Below are 23055 nucleotides of genomic sequence, written 5' to 3'. Positions count from 1 at the left end.
TTTGAAAATCGACGCTAACGCGTCTGGCGCCCAACCTAATTGATTTTGTTATAGTTTGATATTGTGAATAAGTAGAGAATCGCGCCAAAGTGTCAACGGTAAGTCCTCATCCGAGGGTAACAGAATTTAGCGTTACAGTACAAAAGGAAACTTACACTAGAAAAAGGGGGTCTAGTATATATATACACAATAAACTTAAAACTACTCCATAATTATTAACCCTCAGGCTCTGCAACAAACAAATAAATATTGGTTAAACTATCACCTTATGGAAACCTGCAAGGGGGACCGCGTAGGTCCTATACCGACTCGTCGCGTACCTACAGCTCGATACTAACGAACGAACGGTGAAATTAGTTGACCATTTACCAACATTAACCATAATTAACTACATCTAAATGCATGGACCATTAGGCTCATGGTAACAAGGGCTTCAGTAACAAATAAGATAAAATAACCATACCCTGTCGTATCACGGTGCCTGGTTTCAGGCGCCCGTCGGCGTATAGAGCCTCAGCCTCCGTGGCCACGTACAGACTAAATTCGCCAATGCAAAGGCCACACTTACAATTAGCTCCCGACAGCCTCACCACCGGACGGGCGCAATTATCGCAAATCATCAGGATGTCGAGTGGCAGCGCGAATAATGCGTGGCAACCCAACCTAACGTAGGGTCCCAATTCCATAACCACACAAATGCAGCAATGCACCCCCCCCCCCCCGCAGGGCGGGCGCCTCGCATCGAAATCGGTGCAAAGCGTTTTTTTGCAAAAGCTTGCCCATAAGGCGGTCGCCGCTCCTTCAGCAAACCACAAAAGGGAACTCCCAACGCTCAACGGCCAACAACACATCCTTCATGAGTTTGGTTAAAAATAACCTTGGTCGAACTAAAACAACAAAACACAATTAAAATCCCATCCACGCAAACAACGTGAGACACGACCAACAAAATCAACCGATATCCATTTCTGATCTTTTTCTTTCTTTTTTTTTTCCTCCTTCAAATTTTTCTCCCCCAAACTATTTTCCAACGTTAGACTCTCCCAAAAACAAAAGGCGACTGAGCCCGCAGGGGATTCAGCCGGGGTCTATGTAGGCCCTCGAGAGTACCCAAAATCTTGGTGAAAATCGTAAACTAAGGCCCAACTATGCCACACATTCACACACACACATCACACCAACCCAAGATTAAAGGGTGGTACACCAGGAGAGGGAGTAAGGGTGAACCAGAACACATAAACACGCCCGCGCATATCCACATACTCTATGCTCACGCATTTCCCCTACGCTTAGCGATCAAAAAGGAAAAAATTTAAAACTTACGCTTCCCCTACCTACTCTAAGAAGACACATATCCAACCACCGCAATTCCCCGCTGAAAGCCACCCGCTCACAATTAATAATCCTCATCAGCATTATGATTTCAACTACTACATCAACATTTCACTTTTGCAGATGAATCCCTTGGCAAACCAGGAAAAATTGGTTATACTATTCGCTGATAGATTTCGGCCAGATATGCGAACCTTAGAAATAAATCGTGCTGTTAATATTACTGTCGTAATATGCTATAGAACCATACCAGATTGAGTAAAGAGCATGACCCGTCAGTTGTTATGGAACGACGATCTGCCAACAAGAATCTATAATTATAGCGTATATACCGACTACATAGCAAGAGGAATGTCAGGACAAACCATAGCCAACCAACAATTATCTATCATGCAATTTCCGACCGAAGAAACAATGCAAAAAATAGCAAAGGACACATGGACGAAAATGTGGGGCTGGTTCGTAAGTTTTGGCACCCTCACCGCAGGAGGAATCGGAATTTGGGTAACCATCCAAATAACCAAATTCATCCTTGACACAATAATCCACGGATATGCTGTGAAAAACGCCTACGGGTGCAGCTTTCACATGCTTGGAGCCATATGGAATTCCCTGACAAACCTGCTCTTACATTTAGCTAGACAAAAACAAGTGGAAGATACGGGATCCAAAGAACTACCTAACAATCAAGCTAAGCCACCCCTAGAACCAAAACCTTTAGATATATCCTGGAACCAAGAACAACCAAAACCGAAACACTGTTCTGGAATCCCCGGAATACACATGGATGTGTCAATCAAACATGAATACGCGATACCGGGATCCTTCACGCAAGAAATACGAACACCAAAATCTACAGTCACACAATATTATGAACCAATGGGAAACAACAAGAGAAACATTAGCCAGACTAAGCCAACAACAAAAGGGAACGGAGGATACAAAACACCCCAAGAAAAGTCGATACCCATACATACCAATTTAAACATGCAACCAAACAACGAAGCACACTCATCAACCCAAATACCAGTTGCAAAGAACGTGTCAACATCAACTATGGGCCCCAAGGACAACCAAAATACCGTATTGATTCAACAACCTACAGCACCCAACGACCGTCAGGAAGAATGATCGATCAAAGGCTCGCCATTCTTGTGTAAGAGAAGAGGTGTACATTCGACCGGAACGTTCGTATGTTTTGACGATTATTATTATTGTGTTTCACTTTTATCAACTAACCAAACTCGACGTACGGCAATCTTGTAACCATAAGGTATTAAAACAACTGTTTCATAGTTATTTATATCTATGGATATTCCAAATAGTTAGACAACTATTCGGAATATCCCTAGATGTAAACAACTATGAAATTCACTAACCAAAGCCTAAAAACCATGTTACGAGATCTTGGCACTACAAAGAGCTATAATATTATTATACGTTATTATATATCAGTATCATACTAACACCATAATTAACTAAAACCATTATACTCAATTATTATATAACAATCAACAATGCCATTTGCGCATTTGGAGCTGAGAGCTACACTATAAGCAACTTACGCTATACCATACAGCCTAGAGAATAGAAGACTGTAAAACCATAGATACATGTGTAACCGATATAATGTGAAGATAGATGTTTTGCTGCAATAATCCATAAAACCAGTAGTAGGGGAGCCCAAGCGGGGATTTTGGGTTTTATTTAAACGCGGCAGAAAAACATAAGGGAAGAAACCTTGCACCCTGTTATTAACGACCACCATATATGAACCCTTAATATACAAGGGTGCGTCTAGGGCAGCCAATGAGATAAGTAAAAAAAAAATCGACCCTTGAATTAATTCGAGCTCGTCAGATTGACAGAAGGTAAGTTAATTACATGCAGAAAAGTGTAAATTTCAATATTCTGACGATTTGACCATGACATAAGAAAATAAGCGAGTCACTATGCAAAAAAAAAAACGTCACCTGGAAGTATTCGAGCGCGGATAAATTTTTTTTATTTTGAAGGAAATCATGTAAGGATTACGGATATAATATAATCTGCCGGTTTCTACAACGTGAAAAAGCTAAAATTATTAATAAAGTGAGGTACGTGCAGGTGCTGAGAACTATGTATTTCGCACTCCGCGCCTCTCTACCCTTCTCACTCTTTCTCTATTTCTCACTGTCTCGCACTGTCCCCACCATATATATGTATGTATATTTTTTTTACCTTATATATTATGGAGGAGAGTACAATTTTCGAAATTTTTAGGTGAGTTGAAAAATTAACGACGGAGCCAGGAATCGAACCTGGTATCTAGAGATGCTTTGCCGGAGACTTACTCCACTAGACCACCTAGCCGCCCTGACTACACTGTCATTAATTTCTCTCATCACCTGTATTTCGAAAATTGTTTTTGTTTTCGTGTGCCATTGAATATGTTTACATTTGAAATTCGTCGCGAAGAGGCACATTTTTGACAAAAAAAACAATTTTCGAAATACAGGTGATGAGAGAAATTAATGACAGTGTAGTCAGGGCGGCTAGGTGGTCTAGTGGAGTAAGTCTCCGGCAAAGCATCTCTAGATACCAGGTTCGATTTCTGGCTCCGTCGTTAATTTTTCAACTCACCTAAAAATTTCGAAAATTGTACTCTCCTCTAGCAAACTGTTCTCGCTATAAACATGATATGCGTAGTTCATATCGTCAAAAATGAACGGCCTGCCGTTCAAAATAAATGGCTAAGTGAATTTAATTCACATTAATAGCCACATACAGCATATGTGTGCACATATCAACAAGCTTCACACACAAGTCAAAAATGTGCCTCTTCGCGACGAATTTCAAATGTAATTATATATTATGTTCTGTTTATTGTAATTGTTACATTTAATAACAAAAAAAAAAAGAATAAAAATTTTCTTTTAAACTGTCAAAACAACGAAATTCCTCTACATAATTGTCAGATTCTAGGTCAGCACAACAAGGACATCAAGCTAAACCATCTGTATATAAATCTGATGAGCTTAAGTATTTCAAGGTCACGATTTTTTTTTACATTTTCAAAAATCGACCGTGAGTTCTGACTGCATCCAAATCGTCAGTCTTTTGAATATAATACCTTTTAGAGGTCACTTAACATTCCTCCTGAATATCTGATAAGCTTGAATAAAAAATTTTTTTTTCTCATTTTCTACCCCTTCATGCTGCCACCCCCGACTTGTAAGCCGGAAGATTGATATTTCTCTGTTACCAGAAGCATATAGGGCGTATACGATATTAATGTCTGATGCGCTCTAGTATTTCTTTGTAATAAATTTTTTTTACATTTTTTAAAATTAGTACACACTTCCCCCAGGAGTGAAAGGGCATATATCATATGAATTTTTTTCTTTTTTAGTATCTAATCTTCACAATCAAATAGGTTCCCGCAACGCCTAAATAACATCCCATTTAGCCTCTTGGGCTCCCCTACTACAGAGACTGCAAAACCTTCAAAACCGTGAATACCGATTATCCAGCATGAATTATACTTTCCTCCGTAACGCTGTATTGTAGGCAACGCGTGCAGCGTTTTGAAGGAAATGCAGATCTCCAATGTGGAGCCATACAGAGCCCCATTTGGAGAACACATTAGGAAACTTAACGGTGAAACGATGGAAGGTAAATCAACTCACGGAATGATTCTGTAAGGCGAAACAACTAATCAGAATTACAATAAATGTATCAATACACTAACGATCGACCCTTTTAAGTGAGCAAAGATGATACCAATTTTGAGGTAAAACGTAAGAAAACATATCCCTAGCGCCTTATAGGTATTGTATGACACCAAGGAATAAACTCATAGATGTATGCGTGGCAACGCCCAGTAACAGGCAACCAACAAACATAAGAACAACGCTCCAATACCTTCCAAGCCGATCTATATCAATATAAGAATTAACAATTACAGAAGAGAATTATACGAAAGCACATATGTAAACCTGCTCTAAAACTAAGAATTATCAAATTATTAAACACCCTAAATCCGTTAAGATTGCTATATACAAACTCCTAAGAATATTCACAGCAGTGCAATCCTAATAATATTAAGTAATTAGAAACTATGTTTCGTAAATAATCACTATTGCACTCCAGATGAATAACGATAGTAATCAATTATCATACATATGCATTTTAAATATTTACACTTGGTAATCTTAATATATAGACTTTGTAACGAACAGGATAGTAAGAACATTCAAGAAGTAAACTACGACTAGAATTCAGCGTATCGTGACCCCGAAAAATGCACACAGCCCTAACGTCCTCGACATATGACATCACGAAACATGGGTCACCTCTAGCGCATGTGAAATGTGATCACCATATTAGGAAATAGCACCGAAAATCGGACCAGGTCCTAACGCCCACGAAAAGGGGGGAAAAAGCACGATAGCCAAGGGGGGTTGCTGCCCGTACACCAAAGCCCACGCAGATAGCAAGCTTGGAAGCTGACGGCGCAACGACCCTATGCCCACACCACCGCACCATCAGAGCGTTATGCCATACATAAAAAAGCTTGCAATATAGTAATAGCTAAAGAGCTAAGATCACGAGCGAACATGTGACGAAGATGTCGTGCCCTCATTTTAATTCCTAGAAAAGGGGGAAGGTGAGCAGAAGTTGACAAAGAGCTAAAGAAGGGGATCGTTCTGCGCAGCGATCGATACCCGTAAAACGGCGACCGATCATCGGATCGTTCTCTTGTTTTCTACCACTAGATTCGTTATCTTGTCCCGGTACAGTCTCGCGGTAAAATCCTTTTGCCTTTTGCATTTAAACTTTTCCTACGAAGTTACTCTGTCCAAAACTCCAGCGAACGAGCTTTCAGCTCAATTTTTGTCATATTAATTCAAAATCTAACAACTAAGTAACCCCGTTGTTTGTGACTTGAAATACTGAACTTACAAAATAAATCCAAGTTAATCAAAGTTTCCAAATATATTAAAATCAGTCATTCCGTTAAATCACCAATCTACGCTGCAATTCATCATATCCAGATAATTCTCAAAAGGTAAGCCAATTAATCAAATCTTTTATCCAACAATTACTCATTCCTCGGTTCGTTCGATTACAGTGATAGAACGACCGTTGTCCGGTGTATTTCAATATTTTATCGGTAATTGGTGACCCAAACTATTGATGTGAATCTAACTGTAGCTGTGTAAAGGATTCCAGTGTCTAACATCTGGAAATTTCCACCGGGTACCGTACTTTTAATATATTTGGATACTTTGATTAACTTGGATTTATTTTGTAAGTTCAGATTTCAAGTCACAAACAACGGGGTGGCTTAGTTGTTAGATCTTAAATTAATATGACAAAATGGAGCTGGAAACTCGCTGGAGTTTTAGACAGAGTAACTTTGTAGGAAAGGTTTAAATGCAAAAGGTAAAAAGATGTCACCGCGAGACTGTACCGGGACAAGGGAACGAATCTAGTGGTAGAAATGAAGAGGACGATCCGCTGATCAGTCGCCGTTTTTATGGGTATCGATCGTTGCGAAGAACGATCCCCTTCTTTTACTGTGTCAACTTCTTCGTACCTTCCCCCTTTTTCTAGGAATTAAAATTAGGGCACGATATCTTCATCGCATGTTTGCCCGTGATCTTGGCTCTGTAGCTATTACTATATTGCAAGCTTTTTTATATATGGTATAACGCTGTGTTGGTGCGGTGGTGTGGGCGTAGGGTCGTTGCGCCGTCAGCTTCCTATCCGCGTCAGCTTTGGAGTTGGGGCAGCAATCTCCTTAGCTACCGTGCTTCCTCTCCTCTTTTTGTAGGTGTTAGGACCTGGGCCGATTTTAGCTGCTATTCCATAATATGGTAATCACAGTGCACGTGCGCTAGCGGTGACCTTTGTTTCGTGGTGTCATATGTCGCGGACGTTAGTGCCGTGTGCACTCTCGGGGTCACGATGCGCTGAGTTCTAGACGTAGTTTACTTCTTAAATATTCTTACTATCCTGTTGGTTACGAGGTCTATAAATTAAGATTACCATATCGGTTATTTTTTATTTTGTAAGTTTTATAGTGTGTAAATATGTAGAATTGCATATGTGTTATAATTAATTACTATCATTATTCACCTGGAGTACAATAGTGGGACATAGTTGCTATTTATTTAATATTAAATCTAATACTAGGATTGCGCTGCTGCGAATATTCTTAGGTGTTCGTGTTATAACAATCTTAAGAGATTTAGGGTATTTAACAATTTGATAATTCGTAGTTTTGGAGCTGGTTTACATATGTGCTTTTGTATAATCCTCTTCTGTAATTGTTAATTCTTATATTGATATAGATCGGCTTGAAAAGTATTAGAGCATTGTTCTTATGTTTGTTGGTTGTCTGTTACTAGGCGTTGCCACGTATACATCTTTGAGTTAATTCCTTGGTGTCGTACAATACCTGTAAGGAGCTAGGGATATGTTTTCTTACGTTTTACCTCAAAACTGGTACAAGCCTTGTTTACCTAAAAGGGTTGATTGTTATTGTATTGATACGTTAATTGTAATTTTGTTTGGTTGTTTCGCTTTACAAGATAATCCCATTAGTTGATTCATCTACAATCGTTTCGTCGTTAAGCTTCGTAATATGTTCTCCAGATGAGGCTCTATATGGCTCCACATTGGAGATCAGCATTACCTTCAAAACGCTGCACACGTTACCTACAATACGGCGTTACGGTGGAAAGTATAATTCATGACGGATATTTGGCATTCACGGTTTTGAATGTTTTGCAGTCTCTGGTGTTATGGATTATTGCAGCAGTGCATCTATCTTTATATAATATCGGTTATACATTTATCTATGGTTTCACAGTCTTCTACTCTCCAGATTATACGGTATAGCGTAAGTTGCATATAGTGTAGGTATCAGCTCAAAATGTGCAAATGGCATTGTCGAGTGTTTTATAATAATTGGATATAATGGTGTTAGTTAATCATAGTGTTAATATGATAATGATATATAATAACGTATAATAATATTATAGCTCTTTGTAGTGCGAACTACATCTCGTAACATGGTTTTTAAGCCTTGATTAGTGAATTTCATAGTTATTTCTATCTAGGGATATTCCAAATAGTTAGACGGTTGTTTTAATACCTTACGGTTACAAGATTGTTGTACGTCGAGTTTGGTTAGTTAATAAAAATGATAAATAATAATAACAATAATCGATAAAACATACGGACGTTCCGGTCGGATGTTACAGTACAGAGCATAAAATAAGTCTAGTCCATATAAATTTACACTGATCTCACGTAGGTATCCAATTATGACGTCACGCCACATCCTTCGCAATGACAGGGCGTTCCTTTCCGCCGGCTATTTTGTTTTATTCATTTTTTTTCAACAAATACAATTCTAAAATCCATTTCTACGTTTTAATTTTTACTTAAATTACATAATGTTAATAATATAGTAATGATCTGATAAAATTTTTTATTATCAGACAACCCTATTCATTTTCGCGATTCAATTTTGAGTCTATCTCGTAATTTGTCCAGAATTGACTGCTAGGACGTCACTTCTGATTGCTTATGAGCGCCTTTCTGGTGACTTGTTGAACCCCGTCGCTTTTCGGTGGTCACTTCTTTAGTTGAAAATCCATACGACATACTTTTCCTTGCCTTTACACTGCGTAGTTTATGCTGATCGTGAGTGGTGAAACGCGATCTAAGCTGAATTCGGTATTTCTCTTCCTATTTTATTAAAAATCGGACCTCTACGGTTTTCGATGTCTTCAAAAAGTGCTTAGGCCAAGTCTGGACAATGGCAGCACACAAGACAGGCGGCCAAAGCGCCCGGAAGAAAGTCCAGGTGAGTACGGATCAGTCCGTATAACCAAAGCTTAGTGAAAACGTAAACAAATCATCATACGAGATGTTAACATGACAGGTTACATTTATCATATATTTGTATGTAACTTCTTGTCCTACACCATCATTGCTCCTCGCAATGATGTTATTGCGTTACATTGCTCATTATCGAATCTTCCTTTCCTCTGCAACGGTAAAAGGTGTCTATGGTAATTAGAGACGAAGTTGAACGTAAGCATAGAGCTGGCGTAAACTCACTGCAGTATGATCCAGTATCGCACAGACTCTATTCGGCAGGAAGAGACAGTATAATTCGAATATGGAACTGCAAAAATATAAAAGAACCGTACATCCAGTCAATGGAACATCATACTGACTGGGTGAACGACATTGTGTCGTGTTGCGGTGGAAAGAATTGTAAGTCAAAGTGACTTCTTGCCACGTTGTCTTTCTTCTTTGATGCTTTCAAATTCTTTACTCTCATTTTGCTTTATCAATTTTCTCAGTGATATCAGCTAGTTCGGACACAACAGTCAAAGTTTGGAATGCTCACAAAGGCTTTTGTATGTCTACATTGCGTACGCATAAAGATTATGTGAAAGCGCTTGCTTATGCCAAGGACAGAGAACAGGTGGCCAGTGCCGGATTGGACAGAGCAATATTCCTATGGGATGTCAACACTCTCACTGCTCTCACTGCTAGCAACAATACAGTAACCAGTAAGTATGATCACTTGAATCTCGCTCATAGTTCTGCGATTGATGCAACATCTGGCTGCCACAATATTTTTAGGAATATTATGTTTTTAATCTTTATCATTGGTCTTCAAGTTCAAATAAATTAAAATGAACTGAAAGTATTATTTTCGAATTTGCTGGAATCAAAAATAAGTTCAAAAGAACATAAGGTTAAAATTTGTAATGTTAATATAACCACGCATACACAGGAAACCTGACGTCTGTAATGTCAGCAGAACCATGTTGGAAAAATCGATTCTTACAGATACCATAACTAGGTGCTCTTTAGGTGCTAATTAGGTGTCCTATTCAAAAATTAGATGCTCAATTCTATTACCGATAAGAAAGATTCTTCACTCTGAGCTGCTGACCCAATGTCATGCTAGTAGCGCATAGTCTGAAAATGTCCAATATTGGTTATGGTTTTCCATTGTTATGGTAGTCTATAAATGACTGCGCAAGAGTTAGGTGCTCTTTAACTCGAATTCATTGTCTTAAAAAATGTATTTACACTTCAAAAAATCGTTAAATAATAGCGGTAGAATAAAAATGGTTGACTCAGGAATTAGGTGCTTTTTAGGTGCTGATTGCCTGATTTAAGAGCTTTTAAATACCAGTGGTGACAATTTCTGATTTTCAATCCTTAGTAAAAAACAAAAAAAAAAAAAACCATCCTTAAAATTCATTGCAGCGATTTCTTTTTTATGGCAAAATGTTCAGCGATCTAAGAGCTAACCGGACATGAATGATTTGATTTTTGAGATACTGCCCCCTAATAACCCCCTGTTCCAATTTGTTTCCGATCATCAGAAAACTACCCTTCAAATTCATCGCAGCGAATTTTTTTTTTACAGCAACTCACACAACATGCCAGTACTCATCGTTTTGAATTTTGTTTTCTCCTCTCATCGTGATTGGGCGTGGATATATCCATAGGGGTTGTTTCTACGACATTTTTTCCAATGTATTTCAGGAGTTCCTAATTAGTTCCTAATTCTTACATGATCAAAATGATTAAAAAAAATTTTTTTTCTGTGGCGGGGCTAGCTTTTCGGTAAGCTGATCCCCCCACTTTACAAAATGGATTTTCTCGTAACAGAAACGAGCTCAAAAATCGCGGTTTGCGGCATTGTAGAACGCATAAATAGCTCCTTAATCTATGATTTAAAAAAAATTTTTGGAGCATGTGGAGAGGGCAGCTTTTTGGAGGTGTAATCTTTGTATTGTTCTCAAAATAAGCAGGATACCGCGCTCTATCCATATCTGAACCTCAAATTTCTGTACTCCTAAAGGCAACTGAAATATTAAAACTAAAATTTTCAAAAAATCAAAAAAGTTAATAAAAGTCAGAAAAAAGTCATTTTTATGGCGATTTATGAAAATTTGAATGTCTTACTCTAGGTCAAGAAATCAGGACCTATATAGAGGTGCCCGTTCATGCTGGACCTTGAATTGGAAAATTGGTATTTTTTTTGTTTAAGCACCGATTTTGCACAACCTAATAATCGCGCAAGGAGGGAGGTTTGGAATTAGATTAGGGATGGAATGAACCACCCAATCTTCGATTTTCCAAATCATCTGTTGAAATTGAGTATTGTTTCAAAGCCGTTAAAAGAACGGTTTCTCGTCTCCAAATTTGAAATTAAAAATTCGGAAACAATTTCATCTTGTAGGAAATTTTATAGCAAACATGAAAAGTGCTGTACATTTTTATGCTCAGAGCCGTCATTTCGGAATTATTTCAATTAAACTGATGGGAAAACTTTGGATTTGCACTAGCGGAATTTTTTTTATAATTTGCCGTCACATTCAGCCCGGCGCACATCGATATTCTCAAATGTTACATTTTTTGGGAAATACTCAAAAAAAAAAAAAAAAAAATGCGATCTTTCATTTGGTCAAATCATTAGTTAAAAGCTGTTTGGATGACTGGTCTAAAACGCACTTTAATCTAAAAAAACGTTTCAAAAGTTGTAAAAATTGAGTTTGAGATTTGCAACTTTTTAACTGAGCTTCAAATGATACTCCAAAGAAATCAGATGATGGATATTGAGATACCTTTATTATTTAGAAATTAAATAATTCAAAACTGTCTGAAGAATATTTTTCACTGCAGATTTCTGTGTAAAAAGTTACCCCAAGCAAAAAAATTACCAGCCGGGTGACTTGCTCCTTTAACATGACGATACATTGCATCAGCAAGCTTACGTAAAACTTAATTGCGAATGATATGAAATGTAGCACCTAATTTTTTATAGTATACACAATCAGTACCTAAAGAGCACATAATTCCTGGGTCAACTATTTTTTTCTACCGCCATTATTTGACAATTTTACGAAGTGGAAATGCATTTTTTAAGATAATGAATTCAAGCACTTAATTTTTGAACAGAGCACCTGAAGAGCAACTAATTCTTGCATAAAGAAATTTTTTCCATACTCAATATTCCGCGTCTTTAGACTACGTGCTGCCAGGATGACATTCTGTCAGCAGCTCAGAGTGAAAATTCTTTTTTATAGGTAATGGAATCGAGCACCTAATTTTTGAAAAGGACACCTAATTAGCACCTAAAGAGCACCTATTATGGTATCTGTAACGATCAATTTTTCCAATATGGTTCTGCTAACATTACAGACGTCCAGATCGAACACAGGGCAATTTTTATCGACATTTATTCGAATTTGAACAAATTAGATTTTTTAAACATAAATACATATCTGCAACTTTTGAAACTAAAAACCAATTTCAATCTCTAAGACATTGAAATTGCAAAGATGTTGTAATGAATTATTCTGTATCCCACTCATCTGATTTGATTTAGTTTACTGAGGCAAACATGTTGCATCAATATGAGGTTGAAGTTCACAACGCTAATCTAACGAGAAGTTTGATGAAAAATCAGTTATTCAAAGAGTTCTGGATTGTTTGAATAATGGGTGGGGATAAAAATGTCGTAAGATCAGAAAATAGAACGATCATAATGTTACGTCTGGTGTTCCACCACACATCTTTCCTCATCTTCTTCGACCAACTCTACCTGCTAATTCTTCCACATTCCTTATAGTAACATTATAGTCTCCATCCTGTCCTATTACCATCCAGCCTCACACTACTCATTATCGCCCTCAATTCACTTATTCTATTCCCCACTATTCTGGATTCCAGCACCTTTCGTGTACTCACAATTTTTGTCCTAAAACACTTCTATTTTATTGTTCATCAGATATACTTCAATCCCAACGTTCGTGTAATCGACCTCTATTCCATCCTACATGAAATATACAGTGAAACTTCGTAATAGCAGACATCTTCGGGACTAGTAATATTATCCATTATTGAGGAGTGTTCGCTATTCAGGATAATATTAACGTGTGAATTGTGCTTCTGGAGATTTTTAGACTGTCTCTTGTAAAGCGGAATCCGTTGTTGGGAGGTGTCCGTTAAGAGAAGTTTCACTGTATGCCAATTCCAATATTCAGACAATCCACTTTGTTCAACTATACATTTAAATTCCTCACTATTCCAATAAAGCATTTATACATTCAACCATAAACCTTCCTTGAATCAATTCTTACTCCTTCCTCCATTCTTTTACTCAAGAGCAGTGACGAAATCAGACCCAAAGATACCTGAAACAACATATCGAGTGGGTATAGAAACGTATCGATAGCCGTTCGTCAATACCTCCCCTCTATCCTATAACAACAATATTGGATTTACAAAAACACGAAGATCCATTATTATTTATAGATTTTCAAAATGTTGAAAATCAAAGTGAAAAGATTTTAAAATGTTGAAAGCCAAAGTATGAAATCGTCAGAATGAATGCAAATATAGCAAGCAAAAATAGTATCGTCAGAAGTCTAATGATTCTATATATTATGGTGTACTACTTTACCTCTTTACATTTTGACTTTTCTTTATTTCGATTTTCTACATCTTAAACTTCTATGAATTGGCTTTTCCAGTCTTTGAAAATCTGATATTGTGACTCTTCTATTTTTTGGATGTTCTTACATTTTTATCCCTACTCATTATTGTTGTTCGTTGTTCCTGAAGTACAAGATTTTATATAGAATTACAGAACATACCACACTTTGGAATTACTGTTATAAAAGTAAAGAAGTGAACCTGATGTCTGTCTCCATTATTGGGTATTTTTCAGCAGTAATTCCTAATTTCTCACGCATCAACGCATAAAATTTTCTGACGATCCTGTTTTTTATGCGGCAGACTTAATCTTACATAATGTCAAAAATTGATTGTTTTAATGAAATCGTTTACAAAGTAGTTAGTGCATCTTTTGCAACTTGTAATCTTGCCTTCATCATTTTTGTGACTAGTTACACTTGCTTCATTGTTTTTCAACCTCTTATTTCAGCTGCTGAGCTCTCTCGATTATCAATATTCATTTATGATGATATTAATCACAATGGGAATTTGTATGCTGAATATCTAGCCTTTATATTTACTAATATTGGAAACCGTCTGCTTATTATTTAATCAATAATTGAATCTCAGTGTTTTTAAAAGTAAAGAAAAAGTGTTGTAAAATGCAATATGTTGAAGTAGGGAAAACGCGTAATTTTGGGTTGGGAAATGGGAGGAAAATTTGGAGAGTGTTTAAAACAAAATTGAGGGCCACTCTGTAACTTACATAAGAAAAATCATATATAGATGTACACGTACTTTATTTTACAGCATCCTCGTTAACTGGAAATAAGGACTCTATTTACAGCCTGGCGATGAATCCTTCTGGGACTGTGATAGTCAGTGGCAGTACCGAGAAAGTGTTGCGTGTCTGGGATCCCAGGTCATGTGCAAAATTGATGAAGCTCAGGGGGCATGCGGATAATATTAAAGCTTTGGTGTTAAACAAAGATGGTACTCAATGTCTCTCTGCAAGCTCAGACGGTACCATAAAATTATGGTCTCTTGGCCAACAGTGGTGCATACAAACTTTCAGGGTACACACGGAAGGCGTTTGGGCTTTACTAGTACGTATTGTCTTTCAACTCAGATTATCATTATCCTACTTGAGAATTTCATGAATTCTGCTAAAATTGTAAATATTAAACTCCTTTAGGTGTTTTTTTATCAAGTATCAAATTTACAAAAAACATCCATTATTTGATTTGTTTTCATGAAAAATCAACTGTCAATAATAAATGCTCTCAGTATGATTCACACATAATTTAACACGAGAATGCGTGATCAATCTTGAATCACCGAATTTCGTGCTAAAAACAAAGAATCATTTTATAATTAAATTTTCCACTAGAAATATGGAATTATGTTAAAATCAAATTTCCCACTAGAATCATTAAATTGTTTCTAAATTGCTAAATTTCCCAATGAAGACGCTAATTTACCTAAGAATCACTAGATTTTTTGCTGACCTTGGTAAATGAATAAGTCTTGACGAAAACCTTCCAAAACAACTAAATATTGCGTGAAAATAACTGAATTAATGATACTACACATTCTGGCCGTTTGGTTCAGTTGCACCTTATGTTTTAGAGAGTGAGGTCATATCAAACATAAATTTGCAACTAAAAACACTGGATTTGCTACGTCTTATTTTTGCATAAAAATTGTATAACCCAATTTTCTTAGCATGATATTGAGAATTTCGCATTATCCAAGAACTCTTGTGCAGAAATATTAAGGTGGTGCCCTGTTGGATTTCGATATTGATGTATGTATCTCCAAATATCGAAGTCCATATATCTCAAACACGAAAAGGGCTTAACAGCACTATTCTATATATAATTCTGAACAAAACCATTCCAAACTATTTTCATTTGAGGCCGAAAAAAAGAAATAGCGAGGATTCTCTAAAATCGCAATAGTAAATTTTGCAGAATTCATGTCATTTCTTTATTTCTGCGTCACACGAAAGTGCTTTGGAGTATTTTTGTTCAGGATTGTGTATAGAATGGGGCTGTTAAGGTTTTTTTCGCGTTTAGAATGCATGGACTTCGATATTTAGATATATACGATAACGTCGAAATCAACTAGGGTACCCCTGCAAGGGGGGTATTCATACCAATCATTTCCTTTGTACTATTTCGCAAAATGAAATACTTTGGCGGTATGGAATAATCATTCCTTTTAAAAATGATACATTTGCTGGCCAAGGATATCAGATCATCATGCCACATAGTGTGGCATTTACGTTAAAATAGCCAAAAAAATGAAGACAAATATGTGAAACACACTTTGAAAAGTTACGAAAAGTATTTCAAGCTTTTCTAAGCGTATACTCGATATAACTATAATAACTATAAAAAAAAAAATTTTACACGAAATTAGAAAATCTGAAACATTTCTTGTAATTCTACGAACCTTTTCAAAGACCCTGAATTTATTTGATATCACTTCAGAATCAAAAGTGTCAAATGTTTATATCATCCCTCTACTGAATTTCTATTGACTGAATCTTAATACACAAATTTAGGCCACGGATACATTCAGTCATGTGATATCTGGAGGAAGAGATAGAAAAGTAATAATGACAGAGCTGAGAGCAACTGAGAAATGTACTGTTATATGTGAGGAAAATGCTCCGATCCTTAAAATGGCTATGACGCCCGATCAGACCAGCTTGTGGGTAGCAACAAGTGAATCTACCATAAATAATTGGGTATGTGAAGAGGAAAAACCTTATTTTGACCGATTCCTCATCTTCCCAATTAGCTTTTTAAGTTGAAAATTTCAACCTGGTTGCAAATTGCATGTGTTGTAGATATTATTCAGTTTAATATACTTTTATACTTAATATACTTATAAATACACTACGAGATGAAAATCTTCCATTTTTTAGGTAAAAATTTCAACTTTTCCTGTCAAGAAAAAAAAAAAATATCAGTTAATGTGTTTTTGGTAAAAATCTATGATGCTTCCGAACGTGAAATCCATTTTGCGGTAAATCTTTATGAACTGCTAAGGAACATGATTGTTGGCCTTTCGAGTTCTGTAGATTCGAACGCCCAAAAAATAAGTTTATTTTTTTTTCTTGAACAGTAGATATTTTGAAGTAGGTATATTCTACAATTGTTTGAGCGGTTTGAAAATAACAGCGATTTTGAATTTTGCAAGTTCATCGTAGGAAAAATAAAAAATAGATTTATTTTTGGTCTAAAAAAGTAGCAATTTTTTGTATGTTCTGAAATTTTTAGTGGAATTAAAGTAGGATTATAATTGAGTCCGTAATTCCCCTAATATAAAATATATTCAGAAAATGCTAAATCCCTGGAATATTCGTACCAATCCTGTTATGATGCCATGTTCATGCCACTCAAAATTTTAGCATACATTGAAGAATGTCTACTTTTTCGCGCAATGAAATGTAAACAAATGAAAATTCAAAGACAAAAGATTCAGTTTAAAAACGTGATAAAATTGATCAACGCGTTTTTTGTAACCGTTAAGGCCAAAAAATGCAGGGATTTTCATAGCATCGTGCAGGCTACAACAAAGTCAAATTGCAACCCACTAAAAATAGTAATCCTACAAAGGTAGACGAAAGGTTGCAGATCGGTTCGTTTATAACTGTGCGGAAGTTGAGACTTTTTATTTTCACATTTCTTTTTGATATGCAGACAATTACTCAAAAAGACTGGCAGTGTGGTGACTATTGCGAAGACGCAATGGGGAACGGAGGTGGTTTGAGGACTATGGGACCACGTAACTCGGACCCTGCACAAAAAATTATAGGTGGTGCTGCAGTTAGGCATTGTCATGTATTAAATGACAGAAGACACGTTTTGACTCGGGACACTGAGGAGAATGTGGCGCTTTATGATGTCTTGAAAGCTGTCAAAGTCGTTGATCTTGGACGAGTAGACTTTGAGCAGGAAGTGAAGAAGAGAAATAAGACTGTATATGTCCCTAACTGGTTCAATGTCGACCTCAAAACCGGGGTCAGTTGCTATTCCCATTATTACCTGCATATTCGTCCAGAATAAAATTTTACTTTGTATAGTGACAGTGATTTATTGTCGTTTAGTAACCAAAACTATCGTACTGTTTGACAAATTTGATCAAAGTTTCCTGTGCCCTGACGCTGAGCGACTATCGTAGTTTGTGAACAGATACTAATAATACTCTTTTAGCTTCAACGAATATCAAATTACTTAGATTTTGGCTCGGAAATTGAAATGAAAAAATATTCGGCATGCATTCATTTGACAAGTCTCTTATTTTTGGTTTCACTGCCTGTCGAATTTCAGTTGTCTGATGAATGATCCGTATCTTGTTTTGTTCGATAAATCATTACTGATCATTGTTTAAATCCGTTTTATCGCATTTACTGCAAGATTTTTATTGTCGTTTATAGATGCTGACAATACACTTGGGCCAGGACGAAAATGACTGTTTTTCTGCATGGGTGTCTGCAAAAGAAACGAACTTGGCTGACAACGATGCTGTTGACCAAAAAGGTACAAAATATTGTTGAATTCAAAATTCCGTGTCATTGGTATGTTGACATTTTTAGGCTTCAATTTTTTATATTCAAGTTGTACATTACGCTGTCGAGTGTCACGGCAACTGAGATATGATAGAAGAAATTTGTCTTCAACTATTGGTTTGCGATCAAGACTATCAATTAAATTCGTAACAACTTTTACTTTAATTTATGCACCTTGAAATATTAATCTACACCCAATTGGAATTGAATTTTCGACACTTAATGTTTTTTCCATTCTAATCATTTCAATGAAGGTCGGTTACTGTCTAGTTCCGCTTTTCAACTAAAGCTTACATCTATGATTTATATCTGATTGTTTCTGATCTTTTTTCGGTTTTTAACTCTTAAGACTTCAAATTTTTACGAACCTGAAGATAGTATGGTAAACGTATAGAAATATTTTTAGAAAATTCGCCAATTTACAATTTGACAATAACTTTGAAGGTGTTGAATTTGTTTTGGTTTATTACAACGTAGTGAATTTTATACCATCCCGATATTGGGAAATAACAATTTTTCGTTAAAAGGCATCGCTCATCAATGCTAAAAATTTCAACGTCAACCATTTTTTTTATACCGATTTGACATTCTGCTTATGGCTTACTCTCGGTTATATAAAACTTTGAATTCTTGAAAATCTTGAAAAGGGACAGACTCTAATACAAAATTCATCACTTCTCATCTATTTTCACTGTTGTTAAAAACCCCGATTTTTTAATGGGTGTAGTTTTTCGAAGACAGCAATTTTTGAAGTTCGTAACATGAAGTTAAAAAAACTTTCGTTTTAAATCGCTATTCTAAAACTTGAACTTTATATGATACATACTCGGATAATTGAAAGATGCTGGACCTCAACGATAACGTGCCGGGAGTCACGCTGACTGTTAAATGTCATATACACCCAGACACAGCAGTTGAATCTATAGTTTGCTTAGTGTGCAAAGAATTGTGGATCAAAAGTGACTTCGTAAGATTGCTACCAAAAGAAATGAGATCCTAGAATATGGGAGACGAGAGTATGGAATGTGTGACTTCTTAGTGTGCGAAAAATTGTGGTTCAAATGTGACTTCGTAAGGTTGCTATCAAAAGAAACGAGATTTCGGAATATATGATGCTCATCTGGACATGACCTCCAAGTGTCAACAGGGAGATACTGATAATTATTCCTTACGTGATTCGTTCATTACTAAAGCAGTGCTTGCATATTACGTAAATATGTACCGTTACCTAAACCAGTCAAGAGCCAAATATAAAAAAGTCATACCAAGATAACATGCAAGTAAAAGAGAACAGCAAAGACGGTGTGAAAGATGGGAATGTTACTTTCGAGGCTGAACCGCCAAAAATACTGTATTGGCCCGAATACAATTAGACCCCAAATTTTTTACCTCTGATTCAGGACTTTTTTTGGATCCGAATGTAGGTCAAATTTCAGAAGCAAACTACCTATTATCACAGGTGGATATTTATTTATAATATTGCAGTTTTTTTTAGAATATACTACATATTACTACATAAATTGAACTTGAGTCAAACAAAATTAGACATGGTTTTAGGTACATTTCTATCAGCAGAGTTTTCATCGGTGTCCTTCCCAGTTGCTGAGGCTTTGACAGAGCTCTTCTCGGTCATTGAACTTTTGTTTTCTGGGATGGGAGCATCTTCATTTTCCCAGAGCACGTCATCTTCAGTTCCATCCATTTCGTTGCTTATGCAGTATTTTTTGAAGCCTGCGACGATAGTTTCACTTTTAATAGAATCAGATTGCCAGGCAGTTTTTATCTATTGCAACAATAAAGGAACAAACGGTTTCCATATTTTTCCAGTCCGTGTAAGAGTCCAAGATCTGCTTCCAAGCATCCAGTTCGTATAACCCTTCAGCTTGCCTTTGAAGGGTTTGTTCACCATTGTCCAGGACTTGTAACTGACAAGTAAACTGCCTGAGGTTCCCCCTCCCCCCGATTTCGACAATTTGAACATATGTTCAAATAAAAAACATTGAAAGAAATCGGAAAGTTAACATGGAATGGTTTGTATACCATTGAAGAAATTAAAGTTACCACCACTATCAAGGTATTCACCCCTTTAAACCGTTCTTCCGCCGATAAAAAGAAATACGTATCGCTTATATTTTGATGGAGAATAATATATCCTCAAATGGTCGAAATCGGGGGGGGGGGGGGGGGCACCTCAGGCAGTTTCCTTGTGAGACAAAATGCCTCCTGAGATAATGATTAAATCTGACTTTAAATTTTGGATTTGACTTTTTACGGTGACAGTTGTGTGCCCACGGAAAGCATCTCGAACAAACATTACCCTCCAACTCAGCAGAGCGGCAGGTCGCTTATCCCATACCACTCTCAGCCAGTCTTGCACTAGATCTTCAGACATCCACCTATTGTCTTGGCAGCGAACGTATATTTCAAGTGGTAGCGTTTCTTTCGGTACCGTTTGCGTTTTGGTACAACGTGCGGTGGAAGTTTAGTGCTGTCAGTTAGCACCACCAACATTACAATTATCCTTAATTTCTTACTTCCAGAGCTTTTGATGAGTACGCTCTTTGCACCTCTGACCGTCGTATTTGATGGCATATCAAAATATACTGGTGTCTAGTCAGCACTAACCATTTGGCCAAGTAGATAGTTGTACTCTTTCCTTAATTTTAATACAAATCGCTGGTACTTGACTACGTTTTTTTTCGAAATCATTGGCTAGGCACTGGGCGAGAGGTGTTCTTTACCGTACAGTTAAACCGTGTCTTCTCATCATACACTTACACCATCCCATACTAGTTTTAAACCGCATTCGTGGAATACTCATGGAACTATTTCCAATCCCTTGAATTGTATAACTCCGCACGTAATTGCCAAACCTTGCATTCTTTTTTCGCGCACAAAGGCTGCGACTCGATTATCCAATTCTGTATAGAAATCCGGCAGAAGCCGGATCTATGTGCTCTAAAACAGTCGCATACATTTTTTCTATTATATCGTATTTTAACACGGCTCGGCAATTGTTGGTGTTTTCGGCTTCCCGCACAACCATTAGTTTGAAGTTCGCATTATAACTATGACGAACTTTTTTTTGTACCTGATTTGTCTGTGAAACCCGAGACTTCACTCTATATGCACTCCGAACATTGATTTTTCACAATTCTCAATTATTACACGCGTGAAATATCAAATTAACAACTTGTTTACCCCGACTTCAGACTGATGCTTCGAAAAATTGAAGTTTGAATCTTCGATCTTCGAGATTGGGCACGCGCACTGCGCGAATATGCGTAGCATTGCTAAAATATTAGGATTATCGATCGATAACGAAGTTTTCAGTTGATAATGCTAATTCCCTACAAAGTCCCGAATATAAGTCTAGTACGGTTTTTGAGGGTAAGATCTCTTACCAAAAACCACGACTTATATTCAGACCAATACAGTAATTTCCAGATGAAGTTATATGACAAATTAAAAAGCAAAAATAGTCTATTGATTGAAAAATTTAACACTAACAGAAACATCGCATTTTCTCAGGTTGTGAAATCTGGCAATATAAGCAAGCAAAGGTATAATGGACAATAGCTTTAATCAAGTTAACATACCCTCTATGATTATAGAGTGTAGTTAAAAAGATAATATAGATAATGTTGAGAAGGAAATAAAGAAAAAAATCATTGCTAAAACACCTGTAATTGCTACATACAAAAAAGTGAATAAGAATAAAATCATTTTGAAATGCCTTGGTGGAAACGAAATTAAGAACCTCATGGAACAGCAGTGATCAATGAATAGTATAAGGTCACGATCGACAAGCAGAAGAGTCCTTTAATAAAAGTTATAGGAATTAATGCAGATTTCGATTATAAAAATGACTCATTAGAAAAGGAAATCATCGAGAGAAAAAAGTTTTATGATCTGCAAGATAAATTAAGAATGCCGAATGTCCAAAGTACTAGGAAGCTGAACACAAAGTCGCACACGGGAACCCTTGAAGTAAACAGAGAAGTATATTCTGTCTTCATGAACACAAAAAGAATATACGTAGGATGGCAAAGTTGTAGAATAGTAGATGAATTTAATCTAAACAGATGTTTTAAATGCTGCGGCTATATCGACTTTTCTAAAAAGCACCATAGTGCAGGTAAGTGTTACAAGTGTGCTTGTGACCACGGCGAAAGTAACTGTAACAGTAGCATAATTAACTACGTGGTTTATCTCCCTGTAAATGAAAAGTATAACTTAGGCTTGAGCACGAGTCATAAATGTACTGAAGGGGAAAAATGTGGCTCCTATTTATGATTTTTGACAAAAGTGATCAAAGAGACGGATTACCCATATAATAAACCCCTAGGAAGACATATGAGTTTATTGTGTGGAAACCTACCTGTGTTGTCACACGATCGGTATTGGCTTATCGCCTCGTTCTCGGGCCTAGGATTGCCAGGTAAGCCTAGAGAATTTCGAGGCTTACCACGAGATAAGTTATTCAATCAGGTGGATTAATTGTCAGGTCGTCTTTTGTTTATTGCGAATAAAGTAAAGATTAAAAAATGGACACGCAGGAAATATAACGTAAGCATCGGTGTGGCTTGAGGATAAAGACAGCCTGGTGAAAAACCACGCGTAAGATGTGTAAGACAAAGCAACTTATGCGG

At 36.7% G+C, this 23055-nt stretch overlaps 1 protein-coding gene across 5 annotated transcripts in view; it reads left to right on the top strand.

Annotated features, from left to right (window-relative positions):
- The first annotated feature begins 9005 nt into the window (after positions 1-9005).
- Positions 9006-23055, top strand: part of LOC107227284 (WD repeat-containing protein 48) — a 503573-nt gene continuing 489523 nt past the window's right edge. For all 5 annotated transcript variants that reach the window (XR_006904708.1, XR_006904707.1, XR_006904706.1 and 2 more), the window contains exons 1-7: positions 9006-9193; positions 9393-9609; positions 9699-9911; positions 14632-14927; positions 16391-16576; positions 17535-17855; positions 18272-18374. Coding sequence is in view for 1 of the 5 variants with exons in the window: in XM_046741750.1 (XP_046597706.1) it covers positions 9146-9193; positions 9393-9609; positions 9699-9911; positions 14632-14927; positions 16391-16576; positions 17535-17855; positions 18272-18374 (1384 nt within the window). In the remaining 4 variants the exon portion in view is untranslated. The remainder of the gene's footprint in view (positions 9194-9392; positions 9610-9698; positions 9912-14631; positions 14928-16390; positions 16577-17534; positions 17856-18271; positions 18375-23055) is intronic.

This window comes from Neodiprion lecontei, chromosome 5 (assembly GCF_021901455.1).
Source record: "Neodiprion lecontei isolate iyNeoLeco1 chromosome 5, iyNeoLeco1.1, whole genome shotgun sequence".
Taxonomy (NCBI): domain Eukaryota; kingdom Metazoa; phylum Arthropoda; class Insecta; order Hymenoptera; family Diprionidae; genus Neodiprion; species Neodiprion lecontei.
Note: the sequence above shows the minus strand (reverse complement) of the source record. Positions and strands in the feature narration are given on the sequence as shown.